This window comes from Ceratotherium simum, chromosome 1 (genome assembly GCF_057802395.1).
Source record: "Ceratotherium simum simum isolate JZ-2026a chromosome 1, ASM5780239v1, whole genome shotgun sequence".
Taxonomy (NCBI): domain Eukaryota; kingdom Metazoa; phylum Chordata; class Mammalia; order Perissodactyla; family Rhinocerotidae; genus Ceratotherium; species Ceratotherium simum.
Window position 1 is genome coordinate 17,622,482 of NC_141900.1, and position 26,395 is coordinate 17,648,876.

General features: G+C 40.7%; 1 protein-coding gene across 1 annotated transcript in view; it reads left to right on the forward strand.

Moving 5' to 3' along the window:
- LAMB4 (laminin subunit beta 4) overlaps positions 1 to 26,395 on the forward strand; it is a 111,279-nt gene that overhangs the window by 17,904 nt on the left and 66,980 nt on the right. Inside the window, 11 exon segments of the mRNA XM_087437110.1 lie at positions 1,119 to 1,254; positions 4,203 to 4,276; positions 5,373 to 5,561; positions 6,413 to 6,476; positions 6,655 to 6,869; positions 8,006 to 8,126; positions 9,319 to 9,507; positions 14,392 to 14,571; positions 16,998 to 17,107; positions 19,258 to 19,337; positions 19,915 to 20,065. Of these exon segments, the coding sequence (XP_087293236.1) occupies positions 1,119 to 1,254; positions 4,203 to 4,276; positions 5,373 to 5,561; positions 6,413 to 6,476; positions 6,655 to 6,869; positions 8,006 to 8,126; positions 9,319 to 9,507; positions 14,392 to 14,571; positions 16,998 to 17,107; positions 19,258 to 19,337; positions 19,915 to 20,065 (1,509 nt within the window).

The following is a 26,395-nucleotide window of genomic DNA, read 5'->3' on the forward strand; positions in this document are numbered from 1 at the left end:
TCAACAGACACCTGAAAGAAGGGAAGGAGCAAGAGATAAGAATATTTGGTGGGAAGGTGGGGGGAACAGAGAACAGCTTGTGTCAAGACTTGGAAGCAGGAGAGTTCTTGGTGAACTTAAGGAAGAGGAAGAAGTGAGTATAGCTAGGAATGAGTGAATCAAGTGAAGACAAGTAGAGGAAAAGGCAAACAGGTGGCCCTGGTCAGATCGTGTAGGCCCTTGTAAGCCGTGGTCAGGACATAAAATCAAACAATATTCGCTGAATATCTACCAGCGCATTTGCTAGCGTACGCAATTTCTGGCATGGAGGATTATAATAAACAGCCCCTGCTTCCTGGAAAGTTTGCAAACAAGTCTTCTCCAGAGTCCTGCAAGTATTAACCAGGAACGACTGTGCAGGCCATTGGCAGTCCTCTGGAAATTTTTGGAGATTTCCTTAGGAGTTTTAAGTAAGTACAGCTACAAGTGGATGCATTAAATTACGCAAACTCAGAGGCTGATCTAGGCTGTTGTAACCTTTGAAAATCCATCTCAAGCAAAACTTGTTCCAATTCACTAATAAGACCTTCTAGTCTGCAAGACAAGAGGGTAGGCCTCTCTGTTGTGAATTTAACAAAAATCTTTTACAAAATCCACATGTGTGATGTAAAGATTTTGGTCATTGAAGCTTCTCTGCCAAAAACTGTGTCTGAGAGAGAAAGGATGATGGTTGCAGATAACCTAGTGGCCGATTGTTTCATTAATTTCTTGCCAAATATTCTTTTTTTGACTGAAGGAAGTAATTACAACTCAAAGAGTGTATCCTAATTATTTCTCTACAGTTTAAAATAACCTCTAGATCATCGGCTTCTTGTATCAGAAAAAAAATAGTTCCATATAAATTTGCATTTTTGCCCCAAATGTATAAATTTATAAAATTTCTAGGCCAAATTTAATTTCATTTGTTATTGTGTTTAAGCACCTATTGATGGAAAATTTGATGTCTTGTTATTTCCTCTGCTTTTTATTTTTAGCCAGATTGAAAGACAAGTATAGTAAGTACAGCTTGTTTTTAAATTCAGATCAACAATAAGTAATTACAATTCTTTATTTTTAATTTTAATGATGGTGTTTTCCAGGGGGAACAAAAATGCTTCATCTGCGACTCCAGATTTCCATATGATCCGTACACCCAACCCAACAGCCATACCATTGAGAATGTAATTACAAGTTTTGAACCAGATAGAGAAAAGAAATGGTGGCAATCTGAGAACGGTACGCTTAAGTTCCTTTCCAATTTTTTATTTCTTCATATTTTTAATAAGACATCTTTTTGTATGATTTTAATAATGTCACAGCAATAAATTATATAGGAATGGAACTGTATCCACCAAGAATGTAGAGCCCTGTCTAGGAAAAAAATTTATTTTCATTTTAAGAAAGATTATTTTCCTCTAGAGAAATCAAAGTGTATTTTAAGCACCTAACTCAGAATGTTTCACTCTTTCCACGTGGAGAAAGAAAATATCTCTGCATCCTTTTGTTCTTTGTAAAAAAAATGAGGAAGTTTATGAGGTGTTGGTAAATTAAGCTGAATATAAAACACACTGATATAAACGAATCAATACGCCAGGGGAAGTCTGAGAGATAACAGCATGTGCTTTTTCCTTCTTCAACACATGAAGGGAGAGAGAAAAAGGACATTTCATCTCTCGCTGGAAGCCAAAGATTTTAACATAAGCATTGAATTGAAAGGATAGTTGGCTGTGGGCTGCAGTGCTTTCCTTCCAGGATTTATGCCCCTCTCTGTTCAGGAGCAATTGTGATATTGAGCCTCACACTGGCCCTGACCATGCATAGTCCCTGGATGCCCACTGGAAGTTGTACCTGATCGGTGATTCTTCAAGTCCCACCCTAGCCTTGGGCCTTATGTGCTTAAATCAGTGTTAGCTGGCTCACTCACGATAGCACCTCTTCAACACTGGACTGGAATCCTTAACCCCCACAAAATGATTCCATTTTTCTCATCTCTATATGTTGCACTTTGGGTTAAAATCCCTCTCTTCAGACACCAAAACAATTTCCTTTAGGGGACCCTAGACCATTAGAGAGGAGTGCAGGGGTAATCATAATATATAAGATCATTTAGGGCAAGCATAACATGAGGCTGTTTTTCTATAACATCCATTGGGCAAGTATATGATCGGTGTCTACTAAATGCCCATTCATTTTGGATCCTAATTATTGATCTCTAGTTGGACTCTCCCTAATGAAGGTGAGGCGGTTTTTACTGCAGTCACCTGTCTTCATTGATGCATGGTGCCATTTTTGCTTACCAGCTGTTTTGACCCACATGTCCAACATTTGCTCCACATCTCCTCACAGGAGGAATGCCCCTCTCTCAAAGCTGGTTACATAGAACAAGGGTTCTCAACCAAGAACTTTAGAGAGGGGAAAGGAGATCTCCTTTCTAGAAAAGGTTTGGAGCCCTTGACACAGAGCCTGGAATGTGGCTGCCCTCTCAGCAGCAAACCCTTCCCCAAGCCATTAACCCTAGAACTCTAAGCTGAACCCCAATTGACTGCAGTCCAGCCGCTATTCTCTGGAGCTGTGCTGTCCAGTATTGTAGCCCCCAGCCACATGTGGCTACTGAGAACTAAAAACATGGCCAATCCAAATTGAGATATACTATAAGTGTAAGAACATCCCAGATTTCTAAGACTTAGTTTGGGAAAAAAATGTATAATAAAATATTACTAAGTTTTAAAATATTAATTACATGTTGAAATAATATTTTTCATATATTGAGTTAAATATATTAAAAATAATTTCACCTGATTCTTTTTACTTTTTGAAATGTGACTGCTAGAAAAACTTAAATTACACATGTGACTCATATTACAGTAGTCCCCCTTTCACCGCAGTTCGGCTTACCCGGGGTCAACTGTGGTCCAAATATATTAAGTGGAAAATTCCAATAAAAATAATTTGTAAGTTTTAAATTACACGCCTTTCTGAGTAGCATGATGAGATCTTGCGCTGTCCCTCTCCCTCTCGCCTAGGACATGAATCATGCCTTTGTCCAACGTATCCATGCGGTATATGCTACCTGCCTGTGGGTCACTAGGTAGCCATCTCGGTTATCAGATGACTGTTGTTTTATCACAGTGCTTGTGTTCAAGTAACCCATATTTTACTTAATATTGGCCCCAAAGTGCAAGAGTAGTGATGCTGGCAATTCAGATATGCCAAAGAAAAGCCGTAAAGTGCTTCCTTTAAGTGAAAAGATGCAAGTTCTCGCCTTAATTAGGAAAGAAGAAAAATTGTATGCTGAGGTTGCTAAGATCTACAGTAACTTTTATTACAGTATATTCTTATAATTGTTCTATTTTATTATTAGTTATTGTTAATCTCTTACTGTGCCTAATTTATAAATTAAACTTTATCATAGGTATTATGTATAGGGAAAAACATAGTACATGTAGAGTTTGGTACTATCCATGGTCTCAGGCAGCCACTAGGTGTCTTGGAACATATCCCCTGTGGGAAAGAGGGGACTACTGTGTATTTCTATTGGGCAGTGCCACTCTAGAGAGGTCAAGGCTTCCATTGTGTCCACATTGGGGCTGATGCTCCATGTCCATCCTAGAGACGGATGGCAGCTAACCATCTCAGTGCCAAGGCCTGGCCAGGATACTTTCTGTCTTCTCTTCAACCCCAGTGGAGCCCACAGACCCTCATTCCAAGGGGAATATTTCAAGCTGTGTTTTATGCTAAGTGACAATAAAACTCTACTTCAAATGATTGTTAGCAGCTATGCAAAGAAAAGAGCCTGTCAATCTTTATCATAGTCTGGCTTGCTAGCTTACATTTATGTGTAGTCAGGATTTGAGTTTAAGGAAGTAAGCCTTCTCTTGCCACCTATGGGAATGTCTTGGAACTCCCTTGGTGGTATGTAATACTGCCACACAGTGGCCATGTGCATTGCCACCAAAACATGGATGTGGGCATAGTCAGGGTAAAACTTATATTGCTCTCACATAGACCTCCTCCTGGGCATGGAATGGAATGGGACACCACTCCAATAGACTAGGAAAAAGTGTTGATCACCAGCCATGTGATTTCAAAGGGTTTTATTATAGACACGCCACAGTGACGGATTAACACAATAAACAAGTGTCTCTCAAAATCACTGATTTTCTTCTTTCTGGATTTTTCTTTAGGTCTGGATCATGTCAGCATCAGATTGGACCTAGAGGCATTATTTCAGTTCAGCCACCTTATTCTGACCTTTAAGGTACAGATGTGTAGGCTTGCTGCCTGCTTTATCTACTTACCAAATGCTGAGCCTACCTGGAATTTCGCTTCCTTGCAGAGAACAAAAACTGTGTAAACGTGGATTCAAGGTTTGTCATCTGGGTTTTCATTTTTAAATGAAAAAAAAAATACCACTTCTCATTAATTAATAACTTATATGGTTAACCAAAAAAAAAAAAAAAAAAATCCTGGAAGATACAGCAAAAAGGAAAACTCTAAGCACCAGGGTGGTAAGAGACACAAGAACTAGAAAGATAACTTTCAGGAGAAAAGAGCAGGAACTGGAAATTATTTTGAAAAATATGGAAAGTTTCAAGCAAGAGAGGAAGAAAAATTAAAAAGTCTTTACTAAGGTTAGTTATACGCCAGAGAAAATCCTGTGCTATAGTCATTCTTTAATCATTTATCAGAATTCTGATTTTGATCTCAGGCCTGGCGCTAAGTTTTGGTAATAAAAATGAATATAAAATAGAAAGTCGTAAAAATGAGAAAAAACCCACCAGTCTTGGCCTTCAAAGAGCTCAGTCTAGTTAGGGATACAAACATATATAGAAATTTAAAATTATAATACAAAGTGGTAAGTGTAGAAATAGAAGTACAATTAGAATTAGACGTATAATTAGATAAGTTGTAGAAATGGGCATATAGTTAGGGGAGTTTATTGGTGAAACTAAATCTGCTCTGCGGAATTAGGGTAAACTTCATGGTGGATTTTGAAGGATGTATAGGAGTTTGCCAGAGGAAAAGCATTCTAGGCAAAGAAAATCACAAGCAAATTGCTGTACATTATCAATTACATTGGCTTTTTAAAAATTTATATGCCATTTTTCTTCAATTACTAATTCACACAGCTATAAACATTTTAAAAATGGAATTAGATTCTAGGGCAAAGTATGTGCTCATAAATACTTGTCACTTATTGGGAAGAGATTTCAGTGTGTTCATTGTATAATAGATTTTAAAAGCTACAAATAAAGTTTGAAAAAATGCAACTAGAAAATATAAATATTCAACCTGAAGTGGGTAATAAAATCCACCTTTGTGAAACATCACAAGTTTTACTCCTTTTTTCATAGACTTTTCGGCCTGCTGCAATGTTAGTTGAATGCTCCACAGACCATGGACACACCTGGAAAGTGTTCAGATATTTTGCAAAGGATTGTGCTACTTCCTTCCCCAGCATCACACCCGGCCAGGCCCAGGGAGTGGGAGACCTCGTTTGTGACTCCAAATATTCGGACATCGAACCCTCAACTGGTGGTGAGGTAGCATTTCCTTTCTTGGATTTCATTGCTTTAAATTAAACCTTTTCTGTTAGTGTGGTTAATTTAGATGAAAATAATTAGGTAGTGTTTACAGAAATATAATTTAAGCTGTTGGTTTTTTAAGAATGAAAGTATCTAAATTGAAATGAGTCCTGAATTCATCTCAAATTCAGATAGATAATAAATACCTTATAAGAAATAATCCTGCACAAGAGTGCTCAGCTGAAGGTGAATGGGGGCTAGAATCCAGGATGGGCATCGGGCATGGGCACCAGAGGAAGGAATATCTGTTTCTAACCCTTGCAAAGGAGCCATCTAGGCTAGCAGCAGCCCTGGATTAGTTGTCTCACCTCCATGCTCTGTAAACCACCAGCCAGGTGGAATCTGCCAGGAACATCCCTCTGAGCAGAGCTGGTGACTGGCAGAGAGTCACTGTAGGAGTGAGGTTGGGAAGTATTATCTTATCAGGTAGAATAAAAGGAATTGGTGGTAGCAGGCAGCTCCAGAATTCCCTGCCAGATCTAAATTGATGACAACTTGCTGAACTGTGACCCCATCACTCCACCCCAACCCAGAGCAGGAACCCTTTTCACCAATGGTATCACCACTTCTGCCCATATGGACCAATAGTGCATAAAGACCCAGAATGACTGGTTAATAACTTTCACTCATTTTCATTCTTGGTACTCTTATTCATGAGAACCCAAATCATAACCCAGTGAGAACCCAAATGAACCCAAGAAGGCAATGGCTCAGCGTTCTTGTGAGGTCTGGGTCTCTTCTTTAGGAATATATTTAACAATGATGTTTTTGGGTAAAATACTATAAATTTACCCACATTTGTTTTACAGGTTGTTTTAAAAGTTTTGGATCCCAGCTTTGAAATAGAAGACCCTTACAGCCCCTACATCCAAGGTATGAATGGCTTTATATTTTTTACACCAATTCCTTTTCTAAAATTTCATGTTAGGAGTAATCCTTGTCATTGCATTTCTACAGTACACTAAGGGGATGTCAGTCAAGGAGGGCTCCTTGCACCCGTGCAACCTAAATGCACTTTGATTTCTTATTTTCATTATTTTCCTTTCTCTAGACCTTGTGACATTAACAAACCTGAGGATAAACTTTACCAAACTCCATACCCTTGGAGATACTTTGCTTGGAAGGAGGCAAAATGATTCCCTTGATAAATACTACTATGCTCTGTATGAGATGGTGGTTCGGGGAAGCTGTTTTTGCAATGGCCACGCTAGTGAATGTGGCCCAATGCAGATGGTGCAGGGAGGTGTTTTCAGCCCTCCGGGAATGGTGAGTTACTAATCCAGATGGGCAGTTGGCTCTCCTTCCTTTCCTTCACTGTCCTGGTGCTGAATGTAGCCCAGATTCTCTATGTGGGATCAACAATTGGAGTGGCAGCTTTGTGTTGGCACAGGTATCATTCAACCTGGCCCAATAGGCCACCTGGGGGGCCTTTGATTCCCTGGCCAGAGGTTCTTGCGAATTCTGCCACATAATGAACTAATGAGCAGGATTTATAATTTATGATTTCAAGATATATAATTTATAATTTATGATTTCAAGATAGCCCATCTTTCTCTCTTTTTGTTTATTTGTCTTAGTGGGGAAGAACCATAATTTCACACGCATTCTCTCACAAAAATTTTTTGAAGGGCTATTGTGTGTGAGAGCCTGTATTCAGTGCCAAGGTGCTTGGGTCATATCTGATAACGGAAAAGCGTTCATTCCAAGCAACATTCTTACACTGTGAATGACCATGTCTTCGTACTGCAGATCTCTTCCATTCTTGGGACTAGTCTTAAAAGAGTGATGTAGTAGAAGAATTGTTTTTTTATGCAGAGTCCCAGGGGTGTGTCTACTAAGTAATTTTAAACCATTGGTCATAATCAGACAACGCTTCATGTTGAGGCTCTTTTACCTTCCCACTCAGCCACCTGTATGTTTCACTGGAAATAGACCTTCTCCTTTTGAATTTGGATATTTAAGGCATTTTGTGAAAAACCAAGAGAATCATACACCTTTTCCCAGTTTCTTTCTGTTTCCTAATTCCCTCTTTTCCCTTATGATCCTAAACCACCCTATACACACACACACACACAAACACACTCACACGCGGGCGCGCATGTGCGCGCGCTCCCCATCCTGTCCCTCATTTTGCTGAGGGCTGCAATGTGTTGCCCTGAAACCAGAAGTCAGAAATGCCAAAAAACTTATTGCAAATGTTCACTGAACATCTTAAATTTTAAAAAACTTAAAAGCTTGTTAAGCAAATAATGAAAGAGAATTAAGGCTGGTATTGTAATTAACGTGAGTAACTAAGACCCAGAGAGGCCTCCTAGCCTGAGATTTCATTTTCCATTTAAAGAAGCCCAACGTCCTCAAAGATAAGCCCTCTTATACCACTGTTCATTTATCACACAATGCAGGTTCACGGTCGGTGTGTCTGTCAGCACGATACAGATGGCCCCAACTGCGAGGGGTGCAAGGACTTCTTCCAAGACGCTCCATGGAGGCCAGCTGCAGGCCACCAGGACAGCCCTTGCAGGGGTGGGTGGCCATACGTCCTCAGCATAGACTGAACGTGCTCTGTGTTTCCTCATTTTGAAGAACATTTAGTTCACTTCTGAGGGGCTACAGGCAACAGGGTAGTGAACCCGTGGCTTCCAGCTTTGGTTGTGTGATATCCTACTATCCCCATTATCTCACATAGAATCACCAACTTCTCAAACCCTCACACTGGAAATTAACATTAATTTAAAAAATGAGACAATGTACATCTTGTGTGGCCCCTTTCCAGAGGAGGTCGGGCCCCGTGATGGTAAAATCACTCGAGGAATTTGAACACTCGATTTGGTACACAGATCCCTACTATTTCCCTGAGTAATCATACATTCCATGAACGTGACCTTAAACCCATATGTCAGATAACAGGAGAAATGGGGTCTAGAATAGAGTCAGACAGGCTGTTGTAATTTTATAAAATAGTTTGCCTAATAAGGTGGGGGGAGCGGGTTGTAATGTGTAATGTTTGCTGCCTCTGAATTTTGATGAACTTCCAAACAAACTTGTTACTCAGTTTCTTTTCTTAGACTCCGGAAAAATAGGATCTGGGGGAATGAGAGGTCACTAGAAGGGCTCTTATGAAGAAGCCCCATCGTTTTACAAGACCCAGCAAAATGCAGCCTGAGCTTATGATGTTTACAGGGAAAAACCCACAAGATGAACAGCAGAGACATTACCACCACGACAAACAAATTCCTCCAGACAGACTGCCCTTCCCTCTCGTGCTCTGAGAAAGGAGGCTGGTGGGGCCCGGCTCTCACATCTTCTCTGAGAATCCCCATACCCACAGAACATGCGAGCAAAAAATTCATATTTACAAAGCATAAGTCAGTGAAAGTACTCTTCACTGAACGACAACAAAAATATTACGTTCTAGGGTTTCCAGATCACCCAAATGATTTACTTTTGTTTACTTTATTTAAAAAAAAAAAACCTAAATGTTAAACGTTTCTGGAGGAGCACATTTTATAGAGAGTATATGAGCAGAATCAGAATACTAGAAAGATCCTTTGAAAGAACCTGTTTTAACCCTTCGTGTACTTGGTGTATCTATAAAAAGAAGTCAGGGCGGCTGAAGAAAGTGCAGGATGCGGGAAGGCAGTGATTAGCTGGTGGAACACCGGGCCGTCATGCCGGAGACCATGGCGAACCTGGCGTAACTCCTCTCCCTTCTCAGCTTGCAGCTGTAACAGCCACTCTGACCGCTGTCACTTCGACGGGACCGTGTACCTGGCGAGTGGCGGCCTCAGCGGGGGAGTGTGTGAAGATTGCCAGCACGACACCGAGGGGCAACATTGCCATCGCTGCAAACCCCTTTTCTACAGGGACCCCCTGAAGGCCATCTCGGATCCTTACGCGTGCATTCGTGGGTCCCCAGCCCCTGACTCGATCCTTTCCACTTCTTTGAGCAAATGCTGATGGAGCGGGTCTCACCTGGGCTGCCAGTCCCCGCTCGGCTTAGCAGCATCTCCACACTGCCCTATTTTGGGGAGTGGGCAATTGCAAAAACACTTCAGCTCTAAGAGCTTTTCTTTCTCCAAACAAGTTGGCCAGATAATCCAGATCCATCCCGGTAGTCTTGCGGCAGTGAATGATACAGGTGAATCAGGACACTGCTCTGGATTCAAACAGGAGGGGGCGGAGGGTTTCAGAAGATGCTGAGGCGGCAGACACCTTGAGCGTCCTGGAGATCAGCTCAGGGAAGTGGCTAACGGTGAAACTGGCTACAACATTGGACTGGCTGTAGACGCTTCAATTTTGCTGTGAAGACCATGAGCTATTACCTATTACTATTGTTTAAGGTAGTAAATCTTTTAAAAGCTTTCATTTTATCCTTAATCTCAACTTTTTTTAATGGAATATTTCACACATTTACAAAATAATAGAGAATAATATAATAAACACCCTCATGCCCACCAGCAGCTTTGTCAAAACGTAACATCTTACCCCATCACCTGCAGGACTTGAAGAAAACCCTACAGGCTGTTGATGGCCCAGGTGCACCTCTGTCCGGTTCGTCCACCCTCTTCCTAGGGATAAACACTTATGTATTTGGCAATTATCATTACACACTTGTTTTTACACGTTCACCTGTTTTTATCTACAAGCAATGTATGTTGGCATGTTTTCAAGCTTTAGATAAATGATATTATGCTGCGTGTATCTTTGAGCATTTAGTTCAACGTTATATTTTTGATATTTGTCCAAATCAGGTAGCCCTAGTTCTCCAATTTTAATTTCTGTATAGATTTCTTCCTTCCTATAAATATGGCAAAATCTAGTTGTCCAGTTCTCTTTTGATGCTTCGATAAACATTCTTGTATATGTGTCCTTGTGCATATGCACAAAGATTGTCACTAAGAGTCCTACCTAGGAGTGGAATTACTGGGCCATAGAGTATGAACTTCTTCAAATTGATTAGATAATACTGAATTGTCCCCTAAGTGGGTGGACCAATTGACACTCACACCAACAATGTATAAGAATTCCTATTGCTCTCTATCCTGGCCAACATTTGGTTTTGTCACATTTTAACTTTTCTGATGAAATAGTATCTCATTATTATTTTAATTTGCATTGCCCTGCAGGAATGAGACTAGAGTGAGGCAACCAAAGCACTGAGGTCCCAAAATTTACGGAAGCATTCACGCTTGGAGTCATGGAAGTGCAGGGTTGACACTTGCCACTTGCACTAAACTGACAGTGAGTGCCTCCTTAAATTTTGTATGCTAGGCACCTTGCTCTAGTCCCAGCACTGCTGTAGACTGTTGCACAGATAAACACTCCAACCTGATTTCAAATACCCAGTGCTGGTTACTGGATCTGAGATCTTATTGTACTTGCAAACTAACAAGTTAGCTTGTTATTGTTCCATGGATGCTGGCGGAAGACATGAAACTCCTGGGTCAAAGACAAAAGACTTTATTACTCTTGGCACAGCAACAAACAGGATGTTTGTATTGATGTGAGTTCCCCTGTTCCAAGCTCCAAGTCCCATAGGGCAACTCAAAGGATACCAGGTGGATCCTGCACACCTACTGAGTTTATGTCACAGCCAAGGAACACTGGGCTTGGAGGAGTCATTGCTTTTACAGCAAGTGGAAGTGAGCCCATTCTTTGTCCAGGGGAAGATGTTACCTCATCCCTCGGGGTAGCTTGCTACAGACACAACCTTGAGAAATGGCCTTGGTAAAGAGCAATCAGGGCCTTGCATTGTGGGCACACTCAGCAAAAACGTTCAGGTGCCCAGGACCCATGGAAGATTGCCTCTCCCCATACCCAGAAACCCTGCTTCTTAGGCTAGATCATGGATATAATGTTATATCATATGGGGGAGAGGGAGGGACTTGCTATAAAACTACAACTTCAAACTTTATGTAATCATAATATATAAAATGAAAAAGTAATTCAGCAGCCACCTGAATACACACAATGTCCTAGATTTCAAACTTGAAATCATCACAATGTAGAACAAACATAAAGGAAGTTTTTTCCTCAGAAGACTCAGTAGGTACCTAATAGCATAAAATTTTACCTTAAACGACCTGTTTAAAATTCATTCAAAGAACTGGATTCTCAGAAAATATATTTCTTAAATCAATTTCCTAAGTGCCCTACTTTTTTTTTACCAGAATCTGTAATCACACACATACCCACACACAACTTTTATTAATGTTTTAAAAGCTATATATGTATAAAATAAGATGAAATTGCTCTCTTAGGTGGAATCAGGAAAATACAGCATTTGGAAACAGATAATCTAGGAATCTGGAAAGAGAATGGAAATAATGAAACCAAATGTTTCAAATACATCAACCAGAGTCTTGTTCCTTAGGAAACAGTATTAACTTGATGGTGCTTTTGAAGGAAACCAAGGAAAGAAAATTAGTACCCCGATATAAAATTAAGAAGTCATTCTTGGGGCTGGCCTGGTGGTGTAGTGGTTAAGTTGGCACACTCCACTTCGGTGGCCCAGGGTTTGCAGGTTCGGATCCCAGGCGCGGATCTACGCACCACTCATCAAGCCATGCTGTGGCGGCGTCCCACAGAAAATAGAGGAAGATGGGCACAGATATTAGCCCAGGGCCAATCTTCCTCAGCAAAAAAAGAGGAGTATCAATAATAGATGTTAGCTCAGGGCTAGTCGTCTTCACCAAAAAAAAATTTAAAAAAGAAGTCATTCTTTGTAAACAAGGAGATTTTTGAGGAAAGGCAGATGAGGAGCTTGTAAAAACTACCATCCTGAGCCTCCCCAGTTTCTCCTAGTTTACCTAAACCCATGTTTATGTGTGTGTAAGTGTGTATATACAAATGATGTGTATTAAGACCGACTAGCAGTCTCATATAAATTTTCTCTAAGTGGTCTTTGCTTGAGCTTAAATATTTACATAATCAGATTCCACATATAAGAGTTGACTAATTTTAAGCCATCTTTGAGTAAAATACAGTCAAATGTGATACAGAAAAAACAAAGATTTGGTAGACTCAACCACTGATGATAAAAGTTTTCTGGAATTAAATTGTGTGACACCAAGAGATTTTTATTGGACCTCGATCCTAAGGCCATGACATAGGGTTATTTCAAAATCAAGTTACCACCTACTCACCCACATTTCTTTCCCCAAAGATGCTTCTGTGTGTAATTAAATTCTACTCTGAAACTCGGTGCTGACCCTTTGGAGTGTCTCCCAAATAAAGCTGAGCTTTTTCCTTTTGGCTACTTCTAAAATGAATCCAGTTTCTTCCTTCCTTTCTAGAAGCAACTGGCTTTAATTAGAAGAAAATTGTGGTTTTTTCCAAACTAAACAGAACCCAATGCTGTTTTATCACCAGTCACAATCCAATGACAAACAATTGAAAATCGAAAGATTCTGTCAGACAACAAAGTATTTGCTGCAATGACACCAAACAACTGGTTTGAGTGGATTTTTCCCACTAAACTCACTAACCTAAATGGCTGTTATGTAGACATAGCTTTAGACTTTAGGAATTTGTTTTTATTAATCTGAAGCAAACATGTATAAATATGAACATAATTGTTCCTTAGAATCAGGATATTCATTTTTTATCTTTATTACATTCCTTAAAGTGGAATCCCTTGGAAACACAGCACCACAAAGATGCGAGAGACCTTGGTGGTCATCTAATGTCTACCAATGCTCTTGTCCTCTCTACCAAAGCCACAACAAGTGCTGTTCCAGCTTCTGCCTGGACACCTGCCATGACAACGGGTCACTGCTCTGTTGGGCAGCCCTAACTGTTAGAGTTCTTCCTTAGGCTCAGTCAAGCTCTACCTGTTGTAACTCCTACCCTCTGGAATTATTCACACTGTCAGCATCCTTTTTCATAGGACACTCCCACCTTGAGATTTTTAAGTTTCTACTGAAAAAAGAAAAAGAGGGGGTGGTACTTTTGTTGCTCCTTCGCTACAGGTGACTGTTTATCTCATTTTCCAGAATCTCTTCATCCAAGCTTTTGTCCCACCAGCAGATGTCCAAAAAGAAAACAAGGATATGAACATTTCTTGCTGTTCCCTCTTTTTCTTTCTTGTAGGTGCTCCTTCCGGGAAGAGCCAAAAAGAATGATAGCACTTATCTTTGCACATATTTTTCTGTGATGGGGAAGGACAGACTTACTTTCTTAACGATATTTCAGAGATTTGGTAGATACTTTATGTGATTTTTTTTCCTCTTTCTTTCTTGTGTCCCTTGATGCCTTTTATATGTATATGTGTTTGTATTTATACATATATTTCATTACAGCATCCCACTCTTACTGGTCTCTTGACCTTATTTTCACCTTTAGAGTCTTCTTTTCTTTTTCTAATCTTTTTTTTTGTTGAAGTGAAATTCACATAACATAAAATTGACCATTTTAAAATGAACGACAATTTACTGGCACAATGTTGTGCAACCACCACCTCGCCCTAGCTCCAAAACATTTTCATCATCCCCAAATAATCTATTCTTAACATCCAGTTTTCATGATAGCAGTCTTCCTCTGGTCCCCTTACTTTAGAATCACTTAAAAGTCTTTTTTAAAAAAAATGTATAGAATTATTCAACATTTTCCAAGGCCAGACAATGGGGGACATTTCTGAGTAGCCCTTGCTCACTGGTTTAATTATTTAAACGTATTTAATAATTTAAACAAAGTAAAATAGTTAACAGTGTGAGTAAAATGCTATACTTTTATTTCAGGTTTCCCACAATTTGCAATTAACTAAGATAGTGCATGTCTGTGTCCCCAGCTTGTGAATGTGATCCTGACGGGACCGCATCGGGTGGCATTTGTGTGAGCCACTCTGATCCTGCCATGGCGTCTGTGGCCGGCCAGTGCCTGTGTAAGGAGAACGTGGAAGGAGCCAAGTGCAACCAGTGCAAGCCTGGTCACTACGGACTGAGCGCCAACGACCCCCTGGGCTGTCAGCGTAAGTCAACGGCAGCTGGGTCTCCAACCTGGACGCGTTTTAAAGCTTGGGGCTGTCTCTATCAGCCCTAAAATTCAGTCATTGTAAATACTGAGTCCTGCCAGCTTCTGGGTTTTTAAAAGTGATATAAACCTCTGGCAAATTTTAGTCAGTGGAGAATTTTTCTCAGTGGTTTGCCGAGTTTATCATAAAGTACCAGCAGGGGGCGCTCACACTTATCGCCGCAGGCGCAAACGGAAAGAATGCCAAAAAAAATTAATGCCAAGTTGCGAAACCTCTAGAAAAATGGCCTCCGATAGGACTCCCCTATACAAATTCGTTAAGTTACATTCTTCATTTTTGCATAGATTTATGACTTCTTAGGCAATTTCCAAGTCGTGGTTTCTTTCTTTTTATTTCTTAAATTGCTTTCGCCCCTTTCTTCTCACACTCCTCCTAGTACTGGTCCTATGTTCTCTGACAAAGAGAAGAAAAACATTAAAGAACCAAGGGAGGAGTTGTGGGGAAACAGAAAGAACCTCAGATTTTCTGGGGCTAAATGAGGAGACCTTTGGCTCTGGCATCATAGAAGTTTAGAGCTGCCTGGGGTCTCATAGAGCTACAGATTCTTCAGGAAATCTGGGTAAATAATTCCCCTTTGGTCGCAGTGTCATGCTGTATATTTTTGCCCATATAAGGAACTGAGTATCTGCATGTTTAGAGGACAGCACGCTGAATCCTTCTGTAATAAAATGCTCTGCTTGAGTTTGACGGCAAAATTAAATTTCAGGATAATGAATGATATAGTCAAGCTAATTTCCATCACACCTTTCAACACTTCAGGCATTTCTCCCAGTTCACTGACTAACCTGATACCCTCTGAGAATAAGCCAAATATTGTTTTTGTTTTGTTTTTCTTTTGTAACAGCTGTAGTGAGATATAGTTCACATACCATACAGTTCACCCTTTAAAGTGTACAATTAAATGATTTTTAGTATATTCAGAGCTGTGTAACCATCACTACACTCAATTTTAGAACAATTTTTGTCAACCAGAAAAGAAACCTCATACCCTACTTCTGGCTGTATACCCATAAGATTGAAAGTAGGGTCTTGAGGAGATATTTGTACGCCCATGTTCATTGCAGCATTATTCACAACAGTCAAAAAGTAGAAGCAACTCAAGTGTCCATCCATGGATGAATGAATAAACAAAATGTGGTATGTACATACAATGGAGTATTATTCAACCTTAAAAAAGAAGGAAATTCTGACACGTGCTACAACATGAGTGAACTTTGAAAACATTATGGTAAGTGAGATAAGCCAGACACAAAAGGACAAATATTGTCTGATTCCACTTACATGAAGTACCTAGAGTAGTCAAATCCATAGCAACAGAAAGTAGAATGGCGGTTGTCAAGGGCTGGGGGAGGGAGGAATGGGGAGAGACGTTGTTTAATGGGTATAGAGTTTCAGTTTCACAGGATAAGAAGAGTTCTGGAGATTGGTTGTACAACAACATGAGTGTACTTACTACTGTTGAACTGTATACTTAAAAATTTTATATGTGTATTTTACCATAAAAAAGAAAAAAAGAAAAAGAAGCCCCACACCCTTTAGCTTCCATCTCCCTATCCTTGCATTCCTCCAGCCCTAGGCAAGCACTAATCTACTTTCTGTTTCTGTAGATTTGCCTATTGTAGATGTCTCATACAAATGGCATCATATAATATGTGGTCTTTTGTGATGGCTTCTTTCACTTAGCATAATATTTTCAAGTTTCATCCATAGTGTAGCAGGTATTAGTACTTCATTTCTTTTTATGGCTAAATAATATTCCTTTGTATGGACATACCACATTTTATTTATCCATTCATCAGTTGGTGAACATCTGGGTTGTTTCCATGAACATTGGTTTTTCCTGCAGAGAAAATGTATATCTTGCTCTGATTGCATAATTTCTCAGCCTTCACAACATAAGCAGAACTCAGATATGTCTACGGGTGGAAGAAAAAGAGGAGGGAGAGAATGAAAAGAAAAAGTAACAAGGCAGTAAGAAAGAGAGAGAAAGGGGAGAGAAATAATAGGTGCATCTGCCAGAGAAGAAGCATCAATAGTAGCCTTGCCCCTAGCTGCCCGACCCGGCGAGCATCACTCAGGATAACTTCTCCGGGCATTCCAGCTGTCATGACTTCCTCCACTTCCTCGTCTCCTCCTAATGCCATCCAGTAGAGCTACTTGAGGGCTCTGGGAGTGTCTGGTGTTGGATTTCCTATGTGGGGTTGCATGTAGTACAATAATCATGCAGCCAGGCAGACAGCAAACTTGGCAGGGCAGCTGCTCTGTATTCTTGTGGCCACACGTTTTGCTCAGTGTGAGCTCTTAAGGACATTTACAAGAGTGGAGAAATAAAGATGAGCGTGGTTGCGTATGCTCTGTTTCAGCCTGTGACTGTCACCCACTCAGGAGTCTGCCACTCTCTACCTGCGATGTGGATACAGGCCAATGCTTGTGCCAGCCGTTTGCCACTGGACCACACTGTGAAGAGTGTGCTGTACGTATTTGCCCGTGATTTCTCTTTTATGTAGCGATGCAGATTTCTCCTGCCATTGCGGAGAAGAGACTTGGGCTTGTTAATTTCTTTCCTCATGCTATTGTATTTCCATACTCCTGTGGTAAAAGTATTCACACTACAGAAATCAGCAAACACTGTAAATCAGCCCCCACCCTCCTGCAGAGAGCTGGTTGTTAAACATTTACCGGCACACCGCTGGATTGGACTGAACCGACCCAGGCACCCATGTCAACAGTTTTATCTGTACTCCTGGACATGCCATGCACTAGAATATGCAAACATTTATTTGCCCCCTTTTTTTGCCCACCAGAAAGTGGGGCCTTTTCCTCTGTCTCTTGCACACAGTCCTGTTACCATCCTACTACTCATTGCCTAAAAATATTTTGAACAAGCTCATTAAAAAAAAAACAACTTAGGTTTAAATGTGTTGTAGATTCCTGTGGGAAATAAACTCTCAGATTTTTCACAGACTCCACTAAACATATGAGCATGTGTGCTGAAAATTAGTAAAATGAAACATTTTTACTCCATAAAAAATGTGTCAGGCAGTTAGGGAGTTCAAATCCAACTCGTTTCTTTGTCCTCCAATCTTGGCAGCCCACCACAACATTTTAGAAAGAAAAAACAAAAGCTTAACCTAATAAAAGAACAGTGACCTTGATGTGTCTGAAGAAATGTCACTGATAAATAAGAAACATATGCCTATTAGGACATAGTTTTGTGCTAATATTTTAAGTCATTTTACTGAAAACATATGAGGATGGGGCAGAGGAGGTGGGGAAAGAAAGCAAAGGAGTAAATATGAAGAAGGTACTGTGTGTGAGCCAGGCAGGTAATCTAGAAGTTTTACGTAGGAAGGTGAGGCACGCCAAGCTCGATGACCATGTGTGGGCAACACGAAGGGTGCAGAGCTGCTTAAGAGGATCAGCGAAGATACCACGTCAGATAATTCCAGACAAACCTCAGATTCAGGCTGACTTTCTTCGTTGGCAGATTAACTGCCACTGTGCAGTTCAGTCCATTGTTTGCAGGGGGGAAATAACTGGGCAGGGGCCACCCCATGGGGGACTTGTCCACCATGGCTGAGCCCATGCATCTGACAGGTGCCCCACATCCACAGCTATCTGATGGTGCCCTGGACCTGTGCTGAGGTGGCTGATATGACAGCATATCCTACCCTCACTCGCAACCACATCCTGAGTGAAGCAGTTCATTTCACATTGTTTTCACATAAACTGAAGTTTGGTGTTGGGAAAAATATCAAAAGTCCTTTGCTGCATTTTGTAACAAACTATGTCAACTTTTAAATGTTTAAAAAAATCTTTTGGAGTAACGTCAGGCATAAAATTTTACAAGATAATAACAACAAAAAATACGGATACTTAACAAACCTGTTTCAAATAAGAGTTCCATGCCTCTTGAGACCTTAATTTTATCTGAGCATATTAAGTTGCGATTTGAGGGGGAAGTATTTTTCTGAGCATTTTATAGTAAATGTTATCAGATTTAAGAAATAGCTGTTTGCGTCTCACCAGCTGTTTATATTGACTCAAGATCAAGATGTTGCAATGATGAAAAAAGTCTTGGAGAACAGAGTTAACTCTCATGCAGAGAGAGTTTGTTATGCCAAAACAACTTATTTATAAATAAACAATTCTACTAAACTGTGATATTCAGAGAAGATCGAAAAATCAGCTTGATTGATTTTTTTTTTTACCACAAAACATTGTGTTGTGCAAATAAAAATCCCTTGGGATTTTGTGGTGAGGAAATCTACCGGTTTTACAAAAGCAGTTACAAATAGGCAAGCTGAAGATCTTCTGCTCAGACTGGCCTTAAACAACCCAGCTTGAGGGTTGTAAATTGGTGCTGTCAGAGGAACTGTGTGGTTTCCACTGAGTTTACACTCAAAGCAATACACAGCAGTCTTGTCCCCTTCATTTCAAGTCCTGGGAATGTGTGTCCTCAAAGATTGTTACCAAGTACACAGGCAAGAAAGGCTACTGTGTGATTGTTCAGGCTCTGTGGTGACATGATGTGCGTCAAGTACTTGTAGTGATTTTAATACTACACTTGAGAGCAGCAAATATCTTCATACCTGGAATCAGCTGAGCGCTTTCTCTTTGTAGGTTGGATACTGGGGACTGGAAAATCATCTCCATGGGTGTTCTCCCTGTGACTGTGATATTGGAGGTGCTTATTCTAACGTGTAAGTCAGTCAAACGCACAACAAAGTGCTGTGGCGATATTCTTCACTCACATTTCCACACAAAAGTACATTTTATTCTGATATGCTCATAGTCACAGGTGAAGGATTTTATTCCGTGACAGGCAAAGGGCATTGAAAAACGACAATCTTGAGACATTCAAAGCAGCCCCACTGATTTATTTTACTTCAAATATTTCCAAGGGTGAGACAAACAGCTCTACGCTTGGGTATCCCACGAGGTGGTGGGATAGATGCCTGGAAACCTGTGACTGGACCTGCCCACAACAGCAACTTTTTGCCACCCTGGAAAGAGAGGTCCTATACTCTCCTTTTCCCAGTTTTTGGAGCAGAATCAGAGAGCCTCTGAGGAAAGAAGTGGCGCCCTGGGTTTCCTGGATCTAGACTTGCTTTTCAAGACTAGTCATGTAGAGGTCATAGCCTCTCAACATCCTCCCCAGGATGATTGATTGATGGATTCAAATGGGTCTAAAGTCAGGGCATTTAGCCCAGCACCCCCACGCCTTCATTTTACACTAGCCTCCTCTACAATTTTTCATGATGGATTTGCTTTCCTCAGGTTCTCACCCAAGGATGGGCAGTGTGAATGCTGCCCGCACATCACTGGCCGCAGCTGCACGGAGCCAGCCCCTGGCTACTTCTTTGCTCCTTTGAATTTCTATCTCTATGAGGCAGAGGAAGCCATGCCACTCCAAGGACTTGCGCCTTTGGTTCGTATTTCATTTACTCCCCTGGCAGACTTAATTTGATGGAGTGTCAGTAAATAGATACAGCACACCCTTGAGATCATGCGTAAAGTACCTGGGAAAGAATGGGGTTTTGCCCACAAACGCAGATGAGAGTAGAGTTTATTATATCATGGAACTGTAGATTATATAAATTCTTGAGGGCAGAGTGTGCATTTTATGTGTCTTTGTATCCCGGTTCTAGCACACAGCCTAGCACATAAGTGGGAATTGGATTAAGTTATGATGAAATAGACTTTACTTTTGTTCTTTCAATGCACCCGTCAGATAGAATGTGCTTATTGAGCACCTACTTGTCTGTGTCCCCCATGATACTATAAACCATGAGACGAAGGGATGATGTGCATCCCATTCACCATTGTTGCTCTAGTGCCTGGCACGGTGCCTGACACAGAGTAGGAACTTCATAGATCTCTGCTAATGGATGAATGAATAAGGTACATAAAAGGAGTATAAGATGTACTCTCTGTCCTGAAGTTGATTTCGAATTAGCAGTTCTCATGGAACTCAGTGATGTTCACAGGAGTGTGTGATTGCAAAGGTCACTTGGCTCTCTACTTCATTTCCTACAAGTCACAGTCCTGTGGGATATTTTCCCTAAAAATATTTTTCTAAAACTCTTGTTAGAGAAGCAGACACATACATGTGAAACGATTAGAGAAAGTGCAAGTTAGACTCCCATAACATTCTCAAGCATGTAACTCCTGCCAAAGACAGGGATATACAAAGGAAAAGGTAATGTGAGGTGAAAGTCTTCAAGGAGAGAAAGCATGTGAAAGCTGATACTCAAGACAGGATTTGGATAGAAGCAGGGGAACTCTTCCAGGTTCCAGTGACTAAGTTGTTTCCTGAGGTCTCTTCCTTATCTGGACACTGTTGGTGGGAAGGGATGAAAATGCCTCTTAGGAGGCTTGGAATTTGCTCCTTTGCTGACTGGAATTGGGACAAGAGCAGGAGGCTTTCACTGTCTCTGCTGTGGTTCCTACTATGGTGAGTGGAATCAAAATGAAACAATCCTATGTCTGGATTCTTCATGGTTTTTAACATTGCATCTTTATGATAGTGACTGAAAAAAACTTTCAGAAAGGAATATTGGTATTTGTGTTTAGGCTGTAACTATTGTGAAATAGTAGAAAATATATATATTGGTCTCTGCCCCTGGTTCCTGACACGGAGCTCCTAAACCCTTGTAATTTCCTAAGTGATAAGAGCACTAGAAACATCTTTTGTTCTAATATTTGGTCTTGGACCCCGGGTTCTTGACACAGAGCTCCTAAATCCTTTGGAATTTCCTGGGTGATAGGAGTGTCATTTGTTCTAATGAGGTGACTCTGGGTGGGCTCCTGAATAGCTTCAGGATGGGGGCTGGTCACCAGAAAGACCAAGCCATGCCTAGAAGCTTGAAACTTTCAGCCCCACCCCCACCCTCCAACCCCCCAATCCTCCAGGAAGGAGAGAGGGCTGGAGATTGAGATAATGATCCATCATGCCTATGTGATGAAGCCTCCATAAAAATCCCAAAAGTACTGGATTCAGATAGCTTCCAAGTTGGTGAACACATCCATGTCCTGGGAGAGTGGTGCACCTCAACTCCATAGGCCAGAAGCTCCTGTGTCTGGGATCCTTCCAGTCCTCACTCTTTGTATCTCTTCATCTGACTGTTTATCCTTCATTATATCCTTTATTATTTGATAAACTAGTAAACATAAATAAATATTTCCCTGAGTTCTGTGAGCCATTATCCCAAATTATCAAACCCAAGGAAGGGGTCATGGGAGCTGTTTGGTCAGAAATACAGGTAATAACCTGGATTTTCTATTGGCATCTGAAGGGGGAGCAGTCTTGTGGGACTGAGCCCTTAACCTATGGGATCTGACACTAACTCCAGATAGATAGCGTCAGAACTGAATTAAGTTGTAGGACACCCAACTGGTGTCAGAGACTTGTTTGGTGTAGGAATAAACCCACACGTCTGGTGTCAGAAGTGTTGTAAGTGTGGTAATAGTGTGAGAGTAGAGGAGAAACACAAGAGTGTTTTTCCTATACAACTAAAAATACAATAGTTTACATTTTTCAGATAAGAAGACATAAAACAAACATGATTATCTAGAATAGATGGACTGTTACTTACCATTTATTCAGTACGCACTGTGTGGTGGGTGCTGACAGCGATTAAGTAGGATGTATCACATATGCTGATCCGTCTCCAAACCAGGGGTTGTGAGTAGAGCGTCTGACATGAATCCTTATTCCTCTCTCCATGGCTTAAAGGAAAAAATTGAGGATATAGAATGGGTTTAAAGGGCAATCAAAATACCTATGATAAAGGAAAGGAAATTCAAGGTGGGACTGATGTTAAATGTTTAAAGGGTAATAACATGAATAATTTTCCTCTCCACTAAGAACATGATCTTTGATTATAGTAGAAAGGATTTAAGTTAGACACCATTTAATTATTTGTGTGCTCATTTAACAAATATTTATTGTGTGCTTACTATGCTGTTGCTGCTGCTATTAGTAAAACTTCCATTTATTTAGTGCTCTGTGTTTTGCACTTTATATACATTATCTCATTTAACTTTCCAAACAACCTAAGGGTTATCATCTTTCATTTCCAGATGAAGGAAAGCGTTAGAGAGGTTAAGTAACTTGCCCAAAGTCACATAGCTGAGGGGCAGTGGGTCCTAGATGGAAACCCATGTCCATCTGGTTTCAGAACTTTTGCCCTTAACCCATCAATATGTTGTCCACCCACGTGCATAACTGAGCTCCAGGCTAAAAGTGGCATAGAAAGGGATTCATTAGGGTCCTTGCCCTCCAGGAGTTTTTAAGTATAGTTGACACATTTACAGAGATAGCTCAGGATAGGGGCAGTGCCATATGACCATATGATAGGTGCGTTAGGATTTCAGAGTCCTGAGTGATTCTTTAAGAACGGGCTTAACACACAGGTTGAATAATCTGGCCTGAGACTTGAAAACAGTAAGAGTTTCTGTTGGTGGACTAGGTGAGAAGACAGTCCAGCCAGGCAAAGTTATAAGTAATGGCTCAGAGGAGAAACACTGCAGATGTATTCACAGGTAGAACAGGGAATTTATATAGGGAAGAAGTATTGGAAAAGAACATTAGATTCTCCTATTAAAGAGGCTAAATTTTATGCTCTGGGCAATGAGAATTCATTGAGCTTTCTGAGGAAGGGAATGACGTGATGAAGACTGTCCTCAGTGTTCCTGTAAACGCAATCTAGCAGAAGTGAAGCCTGGGATGGAGGGAGGGCAGTCTGCAACAGTCCAGACAGGAATAAAGAAGAGTCTCAGTTAAGAGGTAGCAGAGAGAAGAGAAAGGATGGAGATAGAGATATGAAAGGATAGAGGTAGAGATATGAAAGGATGTGAATCCAAGATGGCCTCTTATGAGTAATTGTTTTAATTCTTAAATTGGAGAACTAAGAAGAATGACCATTAACTTTCTTGGTGGGACTATCTGTCTTGGTCCCTTCAGGCTGCTATAAGAAAAATCCTATAGACTGGGTGGCTTATAAACAACATAAATTTATTTCTCACAGTTCTGGAAGCTGGGAAATCAAAGATCAAGGTGCTGGCAGATTCAGCGTCTGATGAGAGTCTGTTTCCTGGTTAATAGACAGCTGTCTTTTCACCAAGTTCTCACATGGCAGAGGGGGCAGAGGAGCTCTCTGGGGTCTCTTTTAGGGCACTAATAGGCCACTAATCCCATTCATGAGGGCTCTGTGCTCATGACCTAGTCATCTCCCCAAAACCCCACCTCCAAATACCGTCACGTTGTGGATTAGGTTTCAACATATGAATTTTGAGGGGACACAAACATTCAGTCTGTGGCAACATCCTCACTACTCAAAGTGTAATCTATAGCCCAACAATACTGGCATCACCTGCGAGTTCATTAGACTCAGAGAATCTCAGGCCCCATCCCGGACCTATTGAATCAAGTCTGCGTGTTAACAAGATCCCCAGGCAATTCATATGCAGTTTGGGAAGCACTGGTTTGTTTTCTTATAGAAACTACCTGTGGTCACAACAGTTACCATTAATTAAATTTAACATAGTATAGTATTTAACATAGTATAGTTAATATGTAGTACAGTTAATAATATATATAGTTATAACAGACTATATTGTATATACATATAACATTATATAATAATGTATAACGTGATATAGTTAATAATATAACATAGTATATTGTTATACACTGTTACTATATAAAGTTAATTCCATAATATGTTACTAAAATTAGTAATATAGTTTATAATTTTGTGTTACAAGAGGAATACAATTGGTGAGAAAAAAAAGAAAGAAGAGGACAAATAAACAATAATCCATTGTGGCCTGTCCAAAGGGTCAAGATGGTCAAGGAGCCGGTCATAGAGCGTGGCTGAGAATCTGAATAAGGAGCACTAGAATAAGGGGGTTCCTGAAGCGGACCACAGCTGACCTGAGGGCAGCATGCCCATGATGAACAACCAGGGCACCTGTGAAATTAAAAATCTTGTTGGTAAAACCAGCAATGAAACACCAACCAAGCAAACACCAGTGTCCAGAGTATAGTAAAACTTTGGCAACGAGCAGCTGGCGATTCTAACTGGGTCAGCAGCTGAATGACTAAGGAGATGATATAAAAGAGAAGCCCACAAAAACCAGGCTTTTAAGGAAACTGGAGTTGTATGAATGCAATTCTTCTGCTTTAATTTGGCGGTGGAATTTGGCTATCCTGGTATAACCTCTCCTGGGAATTTGTAAGGCCAAATCCTGTAAACTGTGAGAACTAAGAGGAATTGGTCTGGAGAATGTCAAAAGTTGCAATATAAGAAATCTTTGAATCTCTATACATGCCTATTGTTGACTTTCTTCTTGAGATTACATGTTAAAACATAGCATTTGTACTTTTTTAAACACCATAAAACCAGCAAATAAGAATAAAACTTTTCCCAGTTTAGAATTTCACAAGCATAGCATCCTTTAAAAAGAATACCCAACATGTGGTCTTAGGACCACCAAAAATTTCCTGTTTTCACAGAGGGAAAAAAAAAAAGTAAACTGCCTCCATGATGTCTTCCTGAGGCTATTAAATGAGATTACCTCTTAAATTATGGTATAATCTGAAACCCTTGAACTATGGTATAATTGGAACTTTTGCAGGTTACTTACATTTCTTTTCTTTTTAAGATATTAGCAACAGCTTTGCCTACATGTGATGTGTATTTCCAGCAACAAGGACAGGATTTCATAATTGACAAAGGAAATATAATACTGAAGAGAAAGCAAAGTGTGCATGCTGACAAGCCAAGTGAGGTAAACCATTTCTCCATGGCCATTGTCTGCCGTCCATAAACGAATAACCCAGGTAATGCACTTAGAACTGTGCCTGACCGTGTAAGTGCTCAGTCAGTGTAAGCTCTTATCCTCAGGAATAGAATGGAGGAAAGGAAGAAGCAAGCTCACAGTAATTAGAGCCTTTGGGGAAAACTTCAATAGCTTTATTTCTTTTCCAAACGAAAATTTCTGGAAAGCTGGATTCTGGAGAGTTGGAGAGTCACGTACTGTGAATTCATGGTTCCTTGTAACTTTAGTAAGGAAAGTACGGTGCTGAGGAATGGCACTCCCCCTAGTTGGAGAGAAAAGGACTGATATCTCTGAGGATGGTGCACGGCTTGTCTCTGGGGACGGCACATGGCAATGCCCTAGATTCCAAGGCGGATGTAGTTGGTCAGCGCTGGTGTGAGTGCCAGGACGATGCTGCCTCCTCGGGGCCCTGCCTCCAATGGCTTCAGAAGGCAGAGGAGACCTGAAGACCTTGTAGCCATCCAACTATTATTCACGTGAAGTCAGGGCCACTTTTGGTCTGTTTGTTCCTTCATTTGTCACACTGAGGTCTTGATTGAGCGTTCCTGTGTGCGTATGCATGAATGGGCATGTTGGAAAAGCAAATGAAAGCAGACATCAGCTGTCTTGTTCACAAACCCAGCACCTGAAACAGTTCCTTACACATACAAGAGCTTGAGTAAATGAAATGGTTGAATAAATGACAACAGAAACGCTTTAGACACAGAGCCTGCCCTTAAGATTGTTGTTGGGGAAATAAGCCATGTATACAACAAATGCGTGGCAGGGTGGGGCAAGTATCGTAAAAGAGGTGCACATAACATGATATGGACTTCAGATTAGGGAGAACCACCTCCAGCCGAGAGAGTCAGAGAAGGCATGAGGGTGTTCTTCCTCCTTTCGGGTCTCTGCGCACCAGTCATGGTGGCTTCAC